The sequence below is a fragment of the Saimiri boliviensis genome, chromosome 9 (genome assembly GCF_048565385.1).
Source record: "Saimiri boliviensis isolate mSaiBol1 chromosome 9, mSaiBol1.pri, whole genome shotgun sequence".
Taxonomy (NCBI): Eukaryota; Metazoa; Chordata; class Mammalia; order Primates; family Cebidae; genus Saimiri; species Saimiri boliviensis.
In genome coordinates this window covers 62,860,916-62,879,216 of record NC_133457.1, presented here as the reverse complement: position 1 = coordinate 62,879,216, position 18,301 = coordinate 62,860,916, and the positions used below count along the sequence as shown (strand labels likewise).

The following is an 18,301-nucleotide window of genomic DNA, read 5'->3' as shown; positions in this document are numbered from 1 at the left end:
AAAATATTAGTTTAACTTGCTTTACTGTATTGGTTCTCCAACGTTAGCTGCATGAGAATCGCACAGTCATCTTGTTAAAACACAAACTGCGGGCCAGGCACAGTCACTCACGCCTGTAATCCCAACACTTAGGGAGGCTGAGGTGGGCAGATCATCTGAGGTGGGGAGTTTGAGACCAGCCTGGCCAACATAGTGAAATCCTAGCTCTAATAAAAATACAAAAATCAGCCGGACAGAGTGGTGCACACCATAATCCTAGCTACTCAGGAGGCTGAGGCAGGAGAATCACTTGAACCCGGGAGGTAGAGGTTACAATGAGCTGAGTTCCCACCACTGCACTCCAGCATGAGCAACAGAGTCAGACTCCATCTCAAAAACAAAAAACAAACAAACATAAACACACGGATTGCTGGGGCCCACCCCATGAGCTTCTGACACAGTGGGTCTGGGGTGGGACCAAGAATTTTCATTTCTCACAAAATCTCAAGAGAGGTTGATGCTGCTGGCTCAGGAATCACACTTTAAGAAGCATTGCTCTACTGATGACCTCTGCAATTTTTTTTTTTTTTTTTTTGAGACAGAGTTTCGCTCTTGTTACCCAGGCTGGAGTGCAACGGCGCGATCTCAGCTCACCGCAACCTCCACCTCCTGGGTTCAGGCAATTCTCCTGCTTCAGCCTCCTGAGTAGCTGGGATTACAGGCATGCGCCACCATGCCCAGCTAATGTTTTGTATTTTTAGTAGAGACGGGGTTTCATCATGTAGACCAGGATGGTCTCGATCTCTTGACCTCGTGATCCACGCGCCTCGGCCTCCCAAAGTGCTGGGATTACAGGCTTGAGCCACCGCGCCTGGCCTGACCTCTGCAATTTTAAGTAACAAACAACTATTTCCTGTTTCATCGAGTTTTGCAGTTTCTTGACTCACCAATTTAAAAGATTAAGATATTTTTTAAAACTTCTCTTATTCTACTTTCACCTTTATATAATCAAGTTTAATGACATTTACATTTTATGCTATCACCATAGCTCTGATTTTGACTTGATTATAAACACTGAAAACCAGTAAATAGTGCTAATTTTGTTATGGCTACATGATTATTGCTCACAGTTGAGCCAAGACAGTGCCATAATTGTATATTTCCCTCTACAGTTGCAAAATTAAAGTCGAGGAACATACAACTTCTACTTCAGATAGAATATTTCTAGGATCAACATTCTTTTCTTCTTTACACCCTTCTGCTTACTCACAATCCTACCACATTTTAAGTTTTTGTATGCTGTGTTTCCATTTTCATTTGCCTTAAGACATTTTTAAATTTCTCTTTGAATTCTTTTATTAACCCATTGGTCATTCAGGAACATGTTATTTAATTTCCATGTATTTGTGAATTTTCTGAAGTTCCTCCTGTTGATGATTTCAAGTTTTATAGCATTGGGGGCACAAAAGATACTTGATACTTCAATGTGAAATTTATTGAGATTTGTTTGGTGCCCTACTATGTGATCTATCATGGAGAGTGTTCTGGGTACAGTTGAGAAGAATGTGTATTCTGCAGCTGGTGGATGGACTGTTGTGTTTATGTCTGTTAGATCTATTTGTTCTAGAGTGTAGTTCAAGTCTGATGTTTCCTTACCGATTTTCTGTCTGGGTCTGTCCCTTGCAGAAAGTGGGGTACTGAAATTCCCTAATACTAATGTATTTCAATCTCTCTCTCTCATGATATCTGTTAATATTTGCTTTATACATTTAGGTTCTCTGGTGTTGGGTGCATATATATTTATAATTGTTATGGCCTCTTGCTGAAATGACTCCTTTATTGTATAATGACCTTCTTTGTCTGTTTTTACAGTTTTTGACTTAAATTCTATTTTACCTGATATAACTACTCCTGCTCTGTGTTGGTTTTCATTTGCATAGAATTTTTTTTCATCCCTTTGCTTTCATTTTGTGTGTGTCCTTACAGGTGAAGTGAGTCTCTTATAAGCAGCATATAGTTAGGTTTGCTTTTTTTTTTAAATCCATTTAACCACTCCATGTCTTTTAATTGGAGAGTTCAATCCATTTACATTCAAAATAATTATTGATCAGTAAAAACATACTACATAATTTTGTTGTTTTCTGGTTGTTTGGCAGATCCTTTGTTCCTTTCCTTTCTTCCTTTCTTGCTGTCTTCCTTGTCAAGTGATTTTCTCTAGTGGTATGGTTTGATTCTTTGCTTTATTATTATTTTTTCCTATACACTATAGGTTTTTGCCTTGTGGTTACCACGAAGCTTACAAAAAACCTCTGATAGTTATAACTGGTTATTTTATCACCACATTTTAATTTGTTTTATATTTTAACCATGACATACAGATGGTCCCCAACTTACAATGGTTCAATTTATAATTTTTTGATTTCACAATGGTGTGAAGGTAGTATGCATTCAGTAGAAGCCATGTTTCAAAAGCTTTTCCCAGGCTAGCAATATGTGGTACGATGCTTCTTGTGATGCTGGGTGGTGGGAGTGAGCTGCAGGTCCCAGTCAGTTACAGGATCGCAAGGGTAAACAACTGATACCTTTCCACAGAACACCATGTCTGCTAAGCCATCAACAAGTGTCAATATCCCAGCGGCTTCTACTAGCTATTCTTGACACTCATCAGAACAGAGAGAAATGGATGACCCTGCTACTACAGTAACCCCATAATCCAGCAGTTAATTTTAGTTCAAATATTCTTTAGGCCCAGTGTGCTTTCAGCTGTGTGTGTTAATCCTGAGTACAGAACCCATAAAACACTTCTGTTTTTCACTTTCAGTATAGTATTCAATAAATCACATGAGATGGTCAACACTTTTTTTTTTTTTTTTTTTTTTTTTTTTGAGACGGAGTTTCGCTCTTGTTGCCCAGGCTGGAGTGCAATGGCGCCATCTCGGCTCACCGCAACCTCCGCCTCCTGGGTTCAGGCAATTCTCCTGCCTCAGCCTCCTGAGTAGCTGGGATTACAGGCACGTGCCACCATGCCCAGCTAATTTTTTTGTATTTTTAGTAGAGACGGGGTTTCACCATGTTGACCAGGATGGTCTTGATCTCTCGACCTCGTGATCCACCCGCCTCGGCCTCCCAAAGTGAACACTTTATAGTAATATAAGCTTTGTGTTAGATGACTTTTGCCCAACTGTAGGCTAATGTAAGTGTTCCAAGCATGTTTATGGTAGGCTAGCTGATGAAAGTCAGTAGGTTAGGTGTATTACACACATTTTCAACTTACAATATTTTAAACTCATGATGGATTTATTGGGACATAACTCTGTCGTGAGTCAAGGAGCACCTGTACAGATAATTATCTTATTTCTATTTTTCTGAGAGGCTGTGGTTGCCTTTATTTTTTCTTATCCAGAAAAGAAACATATTCAACCTGTACTGTATCCTGAATATCTGCCCCTTTCTCATTATTCTATTGCTTGGTTTTATTCTTCTGAAAGTTAATTAATCTCCTCTTCTCAGTTGACGTGGCTGCTTTTTAGACTTGCTGCAGTTACCACCCTGGAATTTCTTGTCATTAGACTTCGGGGAGTTAGTTCCAGAGCTGCTTGTATCCCACATCTTTCTCCTTCTGTTTGTCAACCTGGTTTTATTGAAGTCCAAGGTAATTTCCTTGGAAGGGTAACTAGGGAGGTAAACTTGCTGGGCCCTTGCTTATCTGAAAAGTGACTTTATTTTTACCTCATACTTTGATTGTGTGGCTGAACACAAAATTCTAATTTCAAAATCACTTTCCCTCAGAACATTGAAGCCTTTATTTCACCATAGTTTAGTTTCTAATCCTGCTAATACAGAGTCTAACGAATTGCTCAGTCTTTCATTCTGTTGTAAGCTGACTTACCCTCCGCCGCCATCACCCTGCTTTCTTTGCCCTGGAAACATTTAGAATGTTCCCTTTTCTTTGGAGCCCTGACATTTCAAGATGATGTGTCCATGATAATTTTGGTTTATCTTGATTGCAAATTGTTGTTTTCACCAATTTTAAAAAGCAGTCTCTCTCTTTAACTCTGAAACATGCTATTCTATTATCACATAATTTTCTCTGTTAACTTTTTCTGGTATTCTTACTAGTTGGAGATACAGGGCCTTGTGAATTTATTCTTTTGTTTTCTTTTCTAATTGTCTTAGCACTTCCACTGGAAAATTCTTTACGATTATCTTCTAATCCTTCCACTGAGTTTTTGGTGCTGCAAATACATGTTTAATGTTTAAGAGCCCTTCCCTTGTCTTTCATTCCTCTCTTTAAAAAGGAACAGAATCTCATCCATTAGAAAATAAAAAGAATGGAATATATTCCTAAATCTCCTTGTGTCTACTGCATAGACTTTAAGCTGTTGTGTGGTGTTTGTTTGTTTGTTTGTTTGTTTGTTTGAGACAGGGTTTCGCTCTTGTTACCCAGGCTGGAGTGCAATGGCACAATCTCGGCTCATCGCAACCTCCGCCTCCTGGGTTCAAGCAATTCTCCTGCCTCAGCCTCCCTAGTAGCTGGGACTACAGGCGTGCGCCACCATGCCCAGCTAATTTTTGTATTTTTAGTAGAGACGGGGTTTCACCATGTTGACCAGGATGGTCTTGATCTCTTGACCTCGTGATCCACCTGCCTCGGCCTCCCAAAGTGCTGGGATTACAGGCGTGAGCCACCGCGCCCGGCCTAGCTGTTGTGTTTTTATTTTTTTTTTAAATAATCTCTTATACTTCCTGAATCATTTGTTTCCTTTTGAGTTAGTTATCCCACTGGTTTATTTTAGTCTTTCCTTTCATGCAATAAATTTTCCTCAACCTTGGATTTCCTTGGTTGTCCATTCATATTTCAAACTAAGGCAAAAGGACTGAGCAGAAAATCTGTGAATGTGTTTGGGTGGACTGTGGGAGAGAAAGCTAGCTCTAACGTTGGTGTCTTCAAATGCTAGAAGTAAGGCTTTCTTTCATCTGAGAACCAGCCTGCCCACACAATCTTAAGCAGTTTATTCAACCGTTCAAAGAAGACACTGCCTGGCTGCTTGCTATCCTGCACGCCTGAAGCACGTAGGGGTGGGAACAAGGGTGAAAAGTCAACTCTAACCCTTCTCCATACCGACTTTCACATTTCACTGGCCTCCCCCACTACCACCACCAGCACTTTCAGTCCCCCTTCTCACTCTTGCCCCCCTCCTGCCCCGCCCCATAACTGTTGGCCTGGCTGCGGCAGCAGCTTCCACGTTCCCTGAGTAGGCAGGCACCCAGTCCTTCTATGTACAGTTCAAGTTCACCCACTAACACTCTTACGTTTACTTCGCTCTCACCAAAAAAATGACTGGACTCTTTCATTAGCTGATGCCCCTTCGTTCACAGTGTTGTCCTCCCTGTTCCAAACTACTCATTTATAATCATTGCTATGGGGTCTCAGAAGGCACAGACATCAACATTTCTGCCTGGTTGGCCATCTTGAACCAGAAGTGACCAACAACATCACTTTGATACTAATCAGTCCCTCCATCTCTGGCTTTGATTGGCTGCTTGAATCTAAAAATGTCAGTCAAGGTTCCAAGATACTTTTCACTAAAGAAGGTCCACATCTGTGCCACTACCAGACTTGCAGGAATGAGAGGTTCATTGTGGAAAGTACATCCAGGCTAGCAAAATGCTGGACCTCACTGGGTCAGTTCAGACACAAACAAGCACAGAGGACCCTGAAATGCTTCCCAGGACCCCAAGTCCGGGTAACTTCTGTAACACAGGTATAGGTAAGTTTATCAGTTCAGTTAGATTTGACCTCAGAAAGCAGAATAATTCTAGGACTAGCGACCAATTATCTAGGAGTTACCACAATACCACACTTTACTGTGTCCCCAGGCCAACCTGTTCTCCCTACTTCACTGTCAGAAGTCAAGGCAGAGGCCTCGGCTTCCTGCCCGGCCTCTTCAGCTTATCTTTGGCTCTTCTCTGGCCTTCTCCATGGCTCAGCCTAAGGCCAGGCTGTCTGCTCTGCCCACCCACCTAGAACCATGTGTCCTCCCTCACTCCCTCAGGGCCTGTTGCAAGTATCAATGGCCAGCAGGACTTACAGGCCACTCTCCTGGGGCACTTGTGTTGTGACAGAAGGTTCATGTTTCAAACCAAAACCTCTTGGCAGCATTCCCCAGAGAGTGTGTGTTGATGTATAGTGGGCACTGTTAACTGCGGCCCTTCCTCCGGCTGATGTGCGTGTGGGCTGCTTATGGCTCACATCAGCATTCCTCTAGAGAACCATCCTCAGGGGAAGGGATCCCTTTCAAGGAGGGTTACACTCCCCTTCCATCCCACGGCCAGTCACTGGCTGAATGATATGGGGCACAAAAGGCCAGCCCTCTTGCCTCAAGGTAAAGACAACTCTTTGGTGTATTTTTTGTTCCAGAGTCCCTCTGCCAGACTTTAGCTGAGACCACAACCGTGTTCGGCCCACTGCCTTTCCTTTACAGGTTTTCCCTAAGAGCACAGAATCATTAGACCAAGTGCTCCCAAATTACTTTCTCAGGCTCTGCTCCTAGGGAATCCCACTTACGATGATGGGGAAGAGGCTCTGGGAGAAAATGGGATGCCTTGGTAAAAATCTCAGCACTTACATAAACACCTGGATGGACATCTCAAACTCCAAACACTTCTCAGTGGTTCAGTTTACAACTCTCATCTACAAGGCATGGGTCACAGTCTGCTGGTTTTCCCCTACACTCAGAGTGGTCTGAAGCACTGGAAAAGGTGGTTCCACAGCTTTGCCGCTACTCTGCCTAGGAGGCTGGGTTAGCCCACCGTTCTTCTTGACCTTCCCAGGTTTCTGAATCCGTGGTGATCTTGGGTTTCAGGAAAAGATTTGAAACAGACTTGGGACTACAGATTCCTTGCATATTTCCTGCACTGCATTCAGTGCTGCAGGCCTCAGAGCTGGCCAGCGCCACTGCACAGAATCAGGGACGGGCTCACTCGCGCCTCATACGAGCCGTGCAGCCAACACCGCACTAAAGCTTCTCTACACAGCAGCGCATCCCAGAATCTGATGCGTGTGCGCCACCCCCGTTGCCCCAGTGCTCTGGTTTCCAGGGACTCTTGGGTGGGGCATTCTGTAATTCAACTGCCCATTCAGCAAGCTACCATTCTTGCTTCTTCACCTCACTCATTCTCCCACCAATAAAACATTCACGAAGCACCTACTATCCTGCCAATTCTAAGCTCTGAAAACAATCTAGGCATAGGGGCAACGTCGGGACCAAGTGGCAGCCAGGTCATGACCTCAAAGGGATCCTAACTTCTCACAGCTTGAGAATTGTCTGCAAGTGCTCAAGTCCCACAGTGGTCACAACTAACCCCTAAGATCATTTATTTTATCATTTTGCAGCTCAGAAAAGGGAGACCCAGAGAGGAGGTGTGCCCTGGCCGTGGTCTCCTGAGCAGCCAGGCCCACGGCTCTCTCGGCTTCTGGGCCAGTGTTTCTGCTGTGTGCAGCTGCCACCTTGGGTACTGGGTATGAGCTTTAAGGTTCTGACCTGATTCTTTTGGGCAATCTTTTGTCCCTTTTTCCAGCGGAGAACGGGTGTCAGAGGCGGCAGTTCCCTCTCCTCCTCTCCAGTCACATGCTCGCTGAGGCTGTAGGCTGCTTCAAACACGATCGGGCTGATGACATCCTGCACCCTCCGCTAAAACAATAAACAAATACATGCATTAACTACCAATCCTGGCTGACAGTGGTAGAGCATTTCACAGTTTACAAAGACCTTCCACATGAATTGCCTCATATGATCCTCACAATCCCCCTTGTGAGGTAGGATTTTATGACTTTCATATTTTAGATGAGGTAACAGGCCTAGGGCCGCCAGTGTCTCATCCAAGGTCACTCTGTTGACGGGTGAGGGCTTTCCTCCTCTACCTTGCATGGTGCTAAATCATCTTCCCTTGAGCATATGGGAGACATTACTTTACTCATCCTCCAAATATTCTTAGAAACCAGTTGGCAAATGGGAGAGCATCTGCGCTCACTCTGCTAAACCTTTGCATTCAGTGTTTTGATGATCCAATAGTTTTTGCAATGAGACAGATATGGATTTTGTGTTAGGGCAGAGGGGACCCGAAGACTGAGTGTCAGCCCAGAGGTAGGCATCGGTGGAGCCAGGGATGAGAGTCTGACTCTAGGCCCTGTATGCCTTCCTCCAGAAACCAAGACTCTCAAGCACCAAGGGAATGAACAGTAGACTGAGAGTCACGACGGGAAAGGAAGGAAAGACAGCAAGCATGCCCTGAGCACATGAGGTGCCAGGCACTGTGCTAGGTGTTGCAGGGAGATGAGAAACACACCCGCACCCTGTGAGTGAAGGCGTGTTATCCTCCACTGTGCAGAAAAGGAAAAGGGAAATTCAAGGCTCAGTTCCCCAGGGCACATGGCTGGTAAAGATTTTCAGTCACATCTGTTCAGCCCTGGAGCTCTTGGCCTTTCTGCACAGTGTCACTGACTCCCGGGGACTCTGGCCCCCACAATCTCACAAGTCAGAGTTGGAGGGAGGAGTAAAGCTGGTAGGGGGGTCCCACATTCTGACACAGTGAGCTCGGCAGCGATGGGTGTGGGCTGCTCCAAGGACCTCCAAGTGGAGCAGGGCAAGTCGGAGAAGTGTCAAAGGGGAGAGAGGGGAGAGTCGCAGCGGGGAAGGCTGAGAAGACGAGCAGGCAGGCAGACTGAGGCCAACCTCAGGGCCACAAGTGCAGAACCAAGGACTTATACTACTCTGTGTGTGAAGTCTGGGGGAGTCTGGAGCAGAGTAGCACTGCGTTTAAAAAAAGTAGAGGTTCTAAAGGCCCCAGGAGGCACACGGGGAGGAGTTTGCTCTCGCCGCTCCCCAACTCCCAGGCCCTTTCCCCAGAGGCAGCCGTGCCTGCCAATTTCGGGGCACGTGGGTATCCACCCAGTCCAAGCATTGGCAGCACCTGGTGGCTCATCTCACAAGCTGCACTTTGCTTCCGTCACTTAACATATGTGCTGGACACTGTCTATGTCAGGACCACCTCCTTTTTGATGACATACAGCATGTCCCTGTATGGATGCCCTTGCTGACCAATGTTTGGGCTCAAAGCCACTCTAACAGGCAAATGGGGAGCAGCCCATCTACAAACTGTAGCAGCATTCACCCAGATTGGGCCTGTGAACCTCAGTTCCCTAGGAGTGGGGTAAATAGGAGTCTAAAATTAAATAGATTGGGGGGAGCATCAAGTTAAACAAAGTTAAAGAGGATTTTACCCTATTTTGCTTCTTTCTATTTTTACTGCCATTGTCTCCAAGAAATGAGTGGTGGTAGTCCCAAGGGCATGTGCATGGGGCCACAGAGGCTCGTGTTTCCTCAGAGTTCCTTGGGGCCCTGGGGGTGAGTAGAACGCATACAGAGACACTGGAGGACAGACTGGAAATCTCCCGTAGCAGCCCCAGAGAGGAGAAGGCCAAGGCGAAGTGGAGTGTCAAAGGCAGGAAAGGCAGATATGGCCGTCCTGTGGGTGCTGAGCTGTGGAGCGTGGGAGACCAGGCAAAGAGGACAGATGCCTCCCAGGGTGGGAGCCTGAGTGACTGGCAGATGACTTATGTTGGTATTCAGGAAAGCATTCAGCTGGGAATAGATTCAGTCATTCAACATAAATAAAACACAGGACTTCTCCAAGAGAGTGATGGGGGAGGCTTTGGATAAATTATTTCCAGAAAACTCCTCTTGAACTCCAGATATCAGGAACAGATCTTTAATACCCATGTCCTTCTGGGAGCAAAGCATACACTCCCGGGATCCAGACCCTCCCTGTGCCTGCTGACTCTGCTAACCAGAACTTGAAGACTGCCGGTGGTGTGAAGAGCGATGAATGAATGCAATCTTTATGTGTTTAAAAATAAATTCTTCAGTGTTTCCCTAAGGTGGGCTATCTTAAGGTTTTTGCATTTAAATCCTTAATGATGAAGTCAGTCAGTTATGATGTTATTCTTGGGAGAGTAGGTGAAGATGGGGGTAGGGACACAGAAGTCATTTACTCTTTCCTGGCTACCAAATGTGTTCCAGAGACTGGGCCAAGCTCTTCACAGACACTGCCTTTCTTAATCCTCACAATACCTGAGCTGGTAGATTATTGCCCCTCACCTCCATTTTTTTTTTTTTAAGACAGAGTCTTGCTCTGTTTCCCAGAAGTGGTACAATCATAGTTCACTGCAGCCTTGAACTTCTAGGCTCAAGCAATCCTCCTGAATCAGCCTCCTGAGTAACTGGGACTACAGCTGGGTACTAAAATAATGTTTATTTCTTTTTTTCAATTTTGTAGGGATGGGGGTCTCACTATGTGGCCCAAGGTGGTCTTGAACTCCTGGCCTCAAGTGATTCTTCCTCCTCAGCCTCCCAAAGTGCTGGGATTACCAGTGTGAGCCACAGCACCCATCATTGCCCCCGTTTTATAGACAAGACCACAGAGGTGCAGGAGCTCAAATAAACTGCCCTCCACATCCCAAACCTAGCAAGTGAAATGAGAAGCAAAACCACTTTCCTTGCTGTCCATAAAATACCATTTTTAAAACATCCCAACTACTTTAGGTTCTGACATCATCCTAAAAAAGTACTCGTTTACATAGCAGCATATACGGTGAGGAGGAAAATGTTTCACACACAAGGATGAATGTGAATAAATGACAAATAATTAAGAAATAGGGGCTTGAAGTAAGGGCTGTTTCTAAATGCAGCCATTCAAGCCATGGTCGCTGAGTATGGAAATCTGAGTCGTGGCATACCTTATTTTGGATGAGTAATGCATTTGGACGTGCAGGGGTGTGAACGCTGCTTTCTGGCAATGACTGCCTGAACCTGTTTTAATTAAGAAGTCTGACAAGCAGCTTCTTATTACATGTCCCAGTAGCTCTGGGCAGAAGGGACTCAAACCACACTGAGGCGTGGGTGGGGGCAGAGAGAGCGCAGCAATTAGAAACAGGCCAGCACCCCTACAAGGACGGCCCCTCCTTCCCATGCTGGGCCCGGTTTATCTGAGCCGCAAAGGAAAAGCAGCAGCACCTTTAGTGGTTTCCTTTTCGTTTTTGGAAGTATGGCTTCCTTGAGCCCAGCACTGCAATTAAGCAGGGGAACTCCTCAGGATAGAGAAAGAGGCTTTGGGCTCTGGCACAGACCATAGTCGCCAAAATTTACTGCTTTAAAAAAAAAAATAACTGCTACAAACTGAAAAATTTAAAGTCAAAGCTTCTAGAGTTCTAAAGCATCTAATAAAGTGGCATTCTGAGAGACTCAAAGACAAGAATCTACCTTTTCCTGCTAAAAATCCCTGGGAGTCTCTTGTGTCTGAAAACGGAAGGAGCCCCCACAGAGGAGATCACCCAGGCCGGTGGCAGAATTTGCAGCAGCTGAGGTTTTATAGGGAACTTAACATATGCTCCATCTGAAATTTATTGGGTACTTACTTTATGCCAGCCAAGGTGCTGAGCCCCACGGAAACAGACATGAAAGACCTTCAGGGAATAATGAATCTCAGGGGAAACAGAAGTAATGACAATCCAGTGCAACACCTATCAGGACAGGGGAAGTTTTGGGGACCTAAAGATTCAGACTGAGGGCTGGCAGGCTTCCCACAGGAAACGCCCCTGGGCACGATCGAAAGACAGTAGGCCAGTAGGCAGAGCGCAGGTGCGAGGCAGGGCTGGTGCAGCCGTTTGGAGAGGGCAGGCCATGTCCAGTGGACTGCATCTGACTCCCGAAGGCGGGAAGTCAAGCTGGTAGGCAGCAGTGGGGAAGAGAAGCTTCATGCAGAACCAGATCTCAGGGGACTTTGCAGGTTATGTGATCTTAAAAGCTAGAGAGAGCTGGGAATGACACTAGAGGTTGTTATAGAAAAGTCCCTCTTGGTCGGGCGCGGTGGCTCACATCTGTAATCTCGACACTTTTGGAGGCTGAGACAGGCAGATTACCTGTGGTCAGGAGAGTAAGACCAGCTTGGCCAACAAGGCAAAATCCCATCTCTACTAAAAATACAAAAATTAGCTGGGCATGGTGGCAGGCACCTGTAGTCCCAGCTACTTGGGAGGCTGAGGCAGGAGAATTGCTTGAACCCGGGAGGCAGAGGTTGCAGTGAGCTGAGATCACGCCACTGAGCTCCAGCCTGGGTGACAGAGCAAAACACTGTCTCAGAAAAAAGAAAATCCCTCTAATGGGGGCAGGGAGGCCAACATGGAGGCAGCGGGAGGCTGTGTTCTGAAAAGATCCCTGTAGCGGCTGCGTGGAAGTGGACTGATGGGTGCAGGACTGGGGAGAAACAGGCTCAGGAGGAGGCTGCCACAGGGGTTTGGGGGAAAGAGTAAGGGCTTGCACCAGGACCCAGTGGCAGAGATGGAGAAAAGGGGACCCCATCTGCCTGGCCAAGGAAGATACACATCTCAATTTGGGAGAAACACTTGAGTGACTTATTCCCACCCTCACCCTATGACTCTAAGAAAGCTGGGCCTGGGCACCCTGACACCCCTAACTGGCTATGTGGCCTAGAAGCCTACCTAATTGCTGCTTGTCTCCATCAAAAAAAGAAAAAGAAAAAAAAAGGAGGGTTTTTCCTCTTCCTTAGCTAACCAGCAGCTGCCGGGGTAAATTAAGTGAAAACAGGAAGGGTTGGCCTCAGTTTAAATTTGTAAATAACACAGAAGGTCGGCAAATAAGCAGTTAGCATTAAGTTAGATAATTGGTTTGAGGGAAATCTTCTAAGTGTTTTTAAAAGGATTCAGTATTTTTTTCTTTTTCCAAACGTGATCTTTTTGTCCCCTCCATTCCCCATTTTTTCTATTTCTCTGCATCTAACTCGACTTTCAACTACGATTACCTTGCAGACACTCCAACAAATGAGAAATCTTCAAAAGTGGGATGCCTTTTCTTTTGTCTTTATACTGATAATGCATAGAATGAGTTAAACTGTTATAAGCTACTTTAAAATTCTCATCAGCTTAAAGATTCTTTTAAAAGCAATCGGGTTCCAGTAAGGATGGAGTAACTTACTGAAAGAAACTCTGTCCTCCCACGGACAACTCGAAAGGCTGGACACACACACACATGTGCGTGTGCACACACTCTGTTTAAAATGATCATGGAATTTATGTTTCCAATGTCAGATTCATTGAAAAAAAATATATATATATATATAAAGTTATCAGGGAACTAACTATGAAGACAGCCAGGACTTCAGAGTCTAGGGTCCTAAAGAGAAGGAAAGAAGGTGGAGGTAACCCCACATGTATGGGCACTTTTCCCTCGAGGTGTTTCCAGATTTGTAAGCAGTGTGGCATGGGAGGCTATGAAACTGAAAGTGAAGGGTGGCTGGAAGGCTAGGTTCTTGAGTTTCTGAGCTGAGTTTCTGGAAGTCTTATGACTCTGTGAAGACAAAACTTAAGAGCTCAGGGCTAATAAGGCAACCAATACTCGAGAAAGAAGTATATTGACGTGTGTTCACTGTACACCACATTTATCCTCAAGGCATCTGCCGACTCCACAGCAGCATGGGGTTGTGAGACCAAGAAACCAGACAGAGAGCCGTGGTTAAGGTGCTGAGAAGATAAGACACATTTGACTGGAGACTGAACACAGCAGAAAAGAAGACCAGAGACCCAGAAGTTGTTCACTGTTTAACGTACAGGACTGTGAATGAAATCACACTTGGCCTCAGTGTATTCTCTCAATAGGAAATATCCAGATCAAAGCATGGAGATGAAAAAGGAAAGAAAATTCAGAAATAAACATAAGAGACATACAGGACACTGTACAAGGTATAACCTATCTGTAATTACATAATAAATAATATGTATAATTCTAAAATATACCTTGTACAATGACTAGCATACTGCAGGCAAGTAATAAATGGTGATCATTACTATTTTTAACACAATCTTTTTTTTGAAATGGAGTTTCACTCTTGTTGCCCAGGCTGGAGTGCAGTGGCGCGATCTCAGCTCACTACAACCTCTGCCTCCTGGGTTCAAGTGATTCTCCTGCCTCAACCTCCCAAGCAGCCGGAATTACAGGCACACAGCACCATGCCTGGCTAATTTTTTGTATTTTTAGTAGAGACGGCGTTTTACCATGTTGGCCAGGCTGATCTCAAACTCCTGACCTCAGGTGATCCACCCGCCTCGGCCTCCCAAAATGCTGGGATTACAGACATGAGCCACTGCGCCTGGCCTTTAACACAATTTTTTAAATGGCAACTATGATGTGAAAATCTGTAAAAAGCTCTCTACCATGAAACAAATCCTTATTATAAACTGTACCTGTAGCAAGAACCTGTTTCCCAGAGAATAAACTGAGGCCAAGTGTGGTTTCTTTACTATCCTATAAATTGAAAAGTAAACAAATATTTAAAGTCAAAGGAGAAAATTCTAAAAATAATTTAAAACAAAACTTTATGAAAAGCACAGCTGACGACAACAGTCTTATAAGACAGGACTTCAGCCAGGAAGAGAAGAGACAACGCTTGAACTGTTTGAACTAGTTCAGTTATAAATACTGACTAGACAGCTCCAAAAACCTGCTGAATTCCAACTCCAGAAATTCTGTCATGAGAGCAGGAAATAAGTGGTGCGAAAATCAGCGTGTCTTGTTTCTGAAAATTTCTCAGTGAGATTAGAGACTTTAATAGGAAGAATGTGCGCAAAAAACTGTTGTGCAGAGGACGAGGCTCCCTTACAAGAATGGTCGCAGCCCAACGAGGGAGGAATAGCTTCTGACCCACAGTGGGCAGAATCCTTGGAGAGGGGTGACCCTGGAGTTCCACAGGCTGATGGGGCACCTTCTCAGTTGGTGAAGATAATGGGGAGGTCTAATAGACACTACATATCTGAGGAAGAGAGGTGACAGAACCAGGAACAGCAAAGACTGTGATGTCAGTCAGTCCAAGGTCAGAGGGCGTCCCAGCTCCGTTTCTCACAAACCGTGTAACCTTGGCCACTTCACCTACTCACTCTGAGCCTGTTTTCTCAGATGTAAAATGGGACGACAGACTCAACTTTGCATGCTTGTTGTGAAGATCAGAGAAATGGATGTCGAGCACCTTGGAGAGCTCCTGGCACTCTTAAAAAAGCCAGTTGCCCCTGTTAACACCTCCACCACTGCCACCTGAGAAGGGTCTGTGGGGCAAGATCACAGGGTGGGGGGCAGCGAGGGACTATGGACAGGGAAAGAGAGCAGCCTGGAACCAGGTCATGGGGCCTCAGTGCCCTGGCTGCCACAGGCATTGCCTATGCCCACAACTTTCTCAAGAGAACTGCCCTTGGGTGACAGAAGCCATCTCCAGGGAAGCCTGCAAGTGATGCCCTGTGACAGGCAGAATCCTAAAATGACCCCAGTGACCCACACCCCTGAATAATTCCCTCCCTTTGAGAGTGGGAAGGACTGGACATATGATGGCTCGCTCCCGTGATGTGACATTAAATGGGAAAGGTGAAGGTTGTTTGCGGATGTCATTAAAGTGCTGAATCAGCTAAATTGAGTGAATCAGAAAGGATGACCTAAACCTAGTCAAGTGGCCCCTTTCACAGAAGGCTGAGCTAAGAGGGTGGAAGCAGCAGAAAGAGCCTTTTGCCAGTTTTGAAAAAGCAAGTCACCCTGGGCGCCACAGCTGCAAGGAGTGAATTCCACCAAGAGCCATGCCAGCCCGGAACAAGACCCCAAGTCATGCAGAAGACCTGGCTGCCACCTCGAATATAGCCTTGTGAAAGCCCAGACAGGCCTTGCTCCACTCCTAACCCATAGAAACTGTGAAATTATAACTTTATGCTGTTTCAAGCTGCTGAATTTGTAATTTTTGAAGTGGCCTAGAAAACTAATACCTGCCCCATTCTCCTGGTTGGCAGATGCACCAGGATAAGGGCCCATCCCTCTTGCTGCCGGGCGGGATAAGCTCTGCTCCAGAGCTTCCCCATGGGATCAGGCTGAGGCTAAACTTTGCCTGGGACCACATCCTTATTCAGCTTTTTTTTTTCTGTCCCTTTCTGTTTTCCTCACTCCTGACAGCACACCTCCAACAAATCTCTGGCAAAAATTCCCATCTCAGGCCGGGCGCGGTGGCTCACGCCTGTAATCCCAGCACTTTGGGAGGCCGAGGCAGGTGGATCACGAGGTCAAGAGATCAAGACCATCCTGGTCAACATGGTGAAACCCTGTCTCTACTAAAAATACAAAAAATTAGCTGGGCATGGTGGTGCGTGCCTGTAATCCCAGCTACTCAGGAGGCTAAGGGAGGAGAATTGCCTGAACCCAGGAGGCAGAGGTTGCAGTGAGCCGAGATCGCGCCATTGCACTCCAGCCTGGGTAACAAGAGCAAAACTCCGTCTCAAAAAATAAATACATAAATAATTCCCATCTCAGATTCTGCTTCTGAGATGCAAGATACCATGTAACAAATTCCATACTTAATTTGCTGGCTTAAAATCCTTACAGAGGTGAGAAGAGCTGGATGCAGGTAGCTGGATCACCCCAGCACCCCATGATGTGGGCCAGGCAGTGCCACGTCAGTAGCGGAGAGGCATGGGGGTTACATGAAGACGCTCATTTCAACCCTTACTCGCCATTAAGTTCAACTTGGAGTTTTACTTTGTCCTTTTAAAATTTATTCATAAAAAGAACAGCGTCAGGTCTCCACGAATAAGTCTTAAGGCTCAGGGGGTAGATTAAAGATACAGATCAGCCCCAGGCCTCCTCAGGGCCATGTTTTGCCCCCATTTTTAGAGCAGCTCACAAAATCTCTGTTTGATGTGTATGAGGCACTGAGATTTACAAAAGGCAAAGCTCAAAAAGAAAAGGTCTGGGGCTTGGACTACACATAGCATAATGAGCTCCTCAACACTGAATTGCTAATCTATTACTGCATGTCATATAAATGGTCAACTTCTTTTGGTTTGTTTTACTGCTGTCAACCAAAAGTATATCTTAAACCAGAAGTTCTTAACCTTGAAGAGAATTCAGGTCATCTGTGGATTTAGATGGAGGAAAAGAATTTTACATCTTTATTTTTATTAACCTTGAACTGAAATTTAGCATTTCCTTCCATTGTAAAATGTAGGCATCAAACTACAAAAGTATTAGAAAGACCTGTGAGTCTACCATGAATAGAAATCTGAGCTACTGCACACCATACTATAGCTGTAGACACCTTGAAATACTGTTTGTGCTTATCGGTACTTCAGAATGTCTGCAGACCTTATGGCATGCATTAAGGAAAAGCTAGCATATTATTATATCATAATGTCGTTTTTAAAAGTTTTGATAAAACCCTTTCAGTATAATTGAATTTCTTTGTAATTCTATGTATTTCATTCTATGCATGCAAAAGCGTATTCTGAGAAAGGACCCACTTGCGCTTCCCAACTGCCAAAGGGCTCCACGCACAGAAACGGTTAAGAGCTTTTGTCTTACTAGCAATGCCTAATGAGAGAGACCATCCTGTGGTTTTTGAAACCCTTCAAAACTGCAGAAAGAAACATTATGTTGTTTCAGTCTGCATAGGTTATGTGAACTCCCTGGTCTCAGCAGTTAAAAATATACCATCCATTACATTTTATGACAGGTTCAGGGCCTGCGCTCAAAATCACCCCAGGGCCCCTGGGGTTTTAAGAATTTGGTCCTGGATAGATGTTTCGGCCAGGGCAGAGCAAAGCCGCTTCAATGCTCAGGGTTATAGGAAAGCATCTGTTTCCCCGTGTGAGCCTATATGAAGGGAGCACAGAGAGTGGGCTCTCTGGGCTTCATGCAGTGTTCGGTGCTTTTACAGAAGAATCCTGACCTTCCCAGGGCAGGCCTGCCACTTCATGAGCCCTGAGAGGGTATCCAGAAAGCTGAGAAGCTTCCCCTAGACCTTAGCGGTGTGTGAAAATCCTGAACCGTGACTGAAATGAAGAAGAGAGTCAAAACACTGACCCCACAAGACTTCCAAGTTATTCAAACCACAGTGGGCCTGTCTTCCCAGCTTGGGGCTAACTGAACCAGCACAGCTGCCCTGAATGATGTGCAGCTTAGCAAGTGAAGTAGCTGCTCCCAAACCTGTCATAAAAAAAGGTCATCAAAATTCCAACACTTGCATCAAAACTCGTTCTTTCTTTGGCTTGTGCGACTCTCCTTGCCATCCCATTCCTACTGGTTTTAATGAGGTCACTAATGGCCACCATACTGCATCCAAGGGATATTCTCTCTCTGTCATCTTTCTTGACCCCCGAGGATATGGCTCGCTTCTCCTGTCCCCATTGCTCCTTATCCTTCTGGGATGACATCTAAAGAAATGA

At 45.3% G+C, this 18,301-nt stretch overlaps 1 protein-coding gene across 2 annotated transcripts in view; it reads right to left on the bottom strand.

Moving 5' to 3' along the window:
- Positions 1-18,301, bottom strand: part of ITGA9 (integrin subunit alpha 9) — a 372,517-nt gene that overhangs the window by 183,848 nt on the left and 170,368 nt on the right. For both annotated transcript variants that reach the window (XM_074406027.1, XM_039462008.2), the window contains exon 16: positions 7,524-7,673. In XM_074406027.1, coding sequence (XP_074262128.1) covers positions 7,524-7,673 — 150 coding nt within the window. The remainder of the gene's footprint in view (positions 1-7,523; positions 7,674-18,301) is intronic.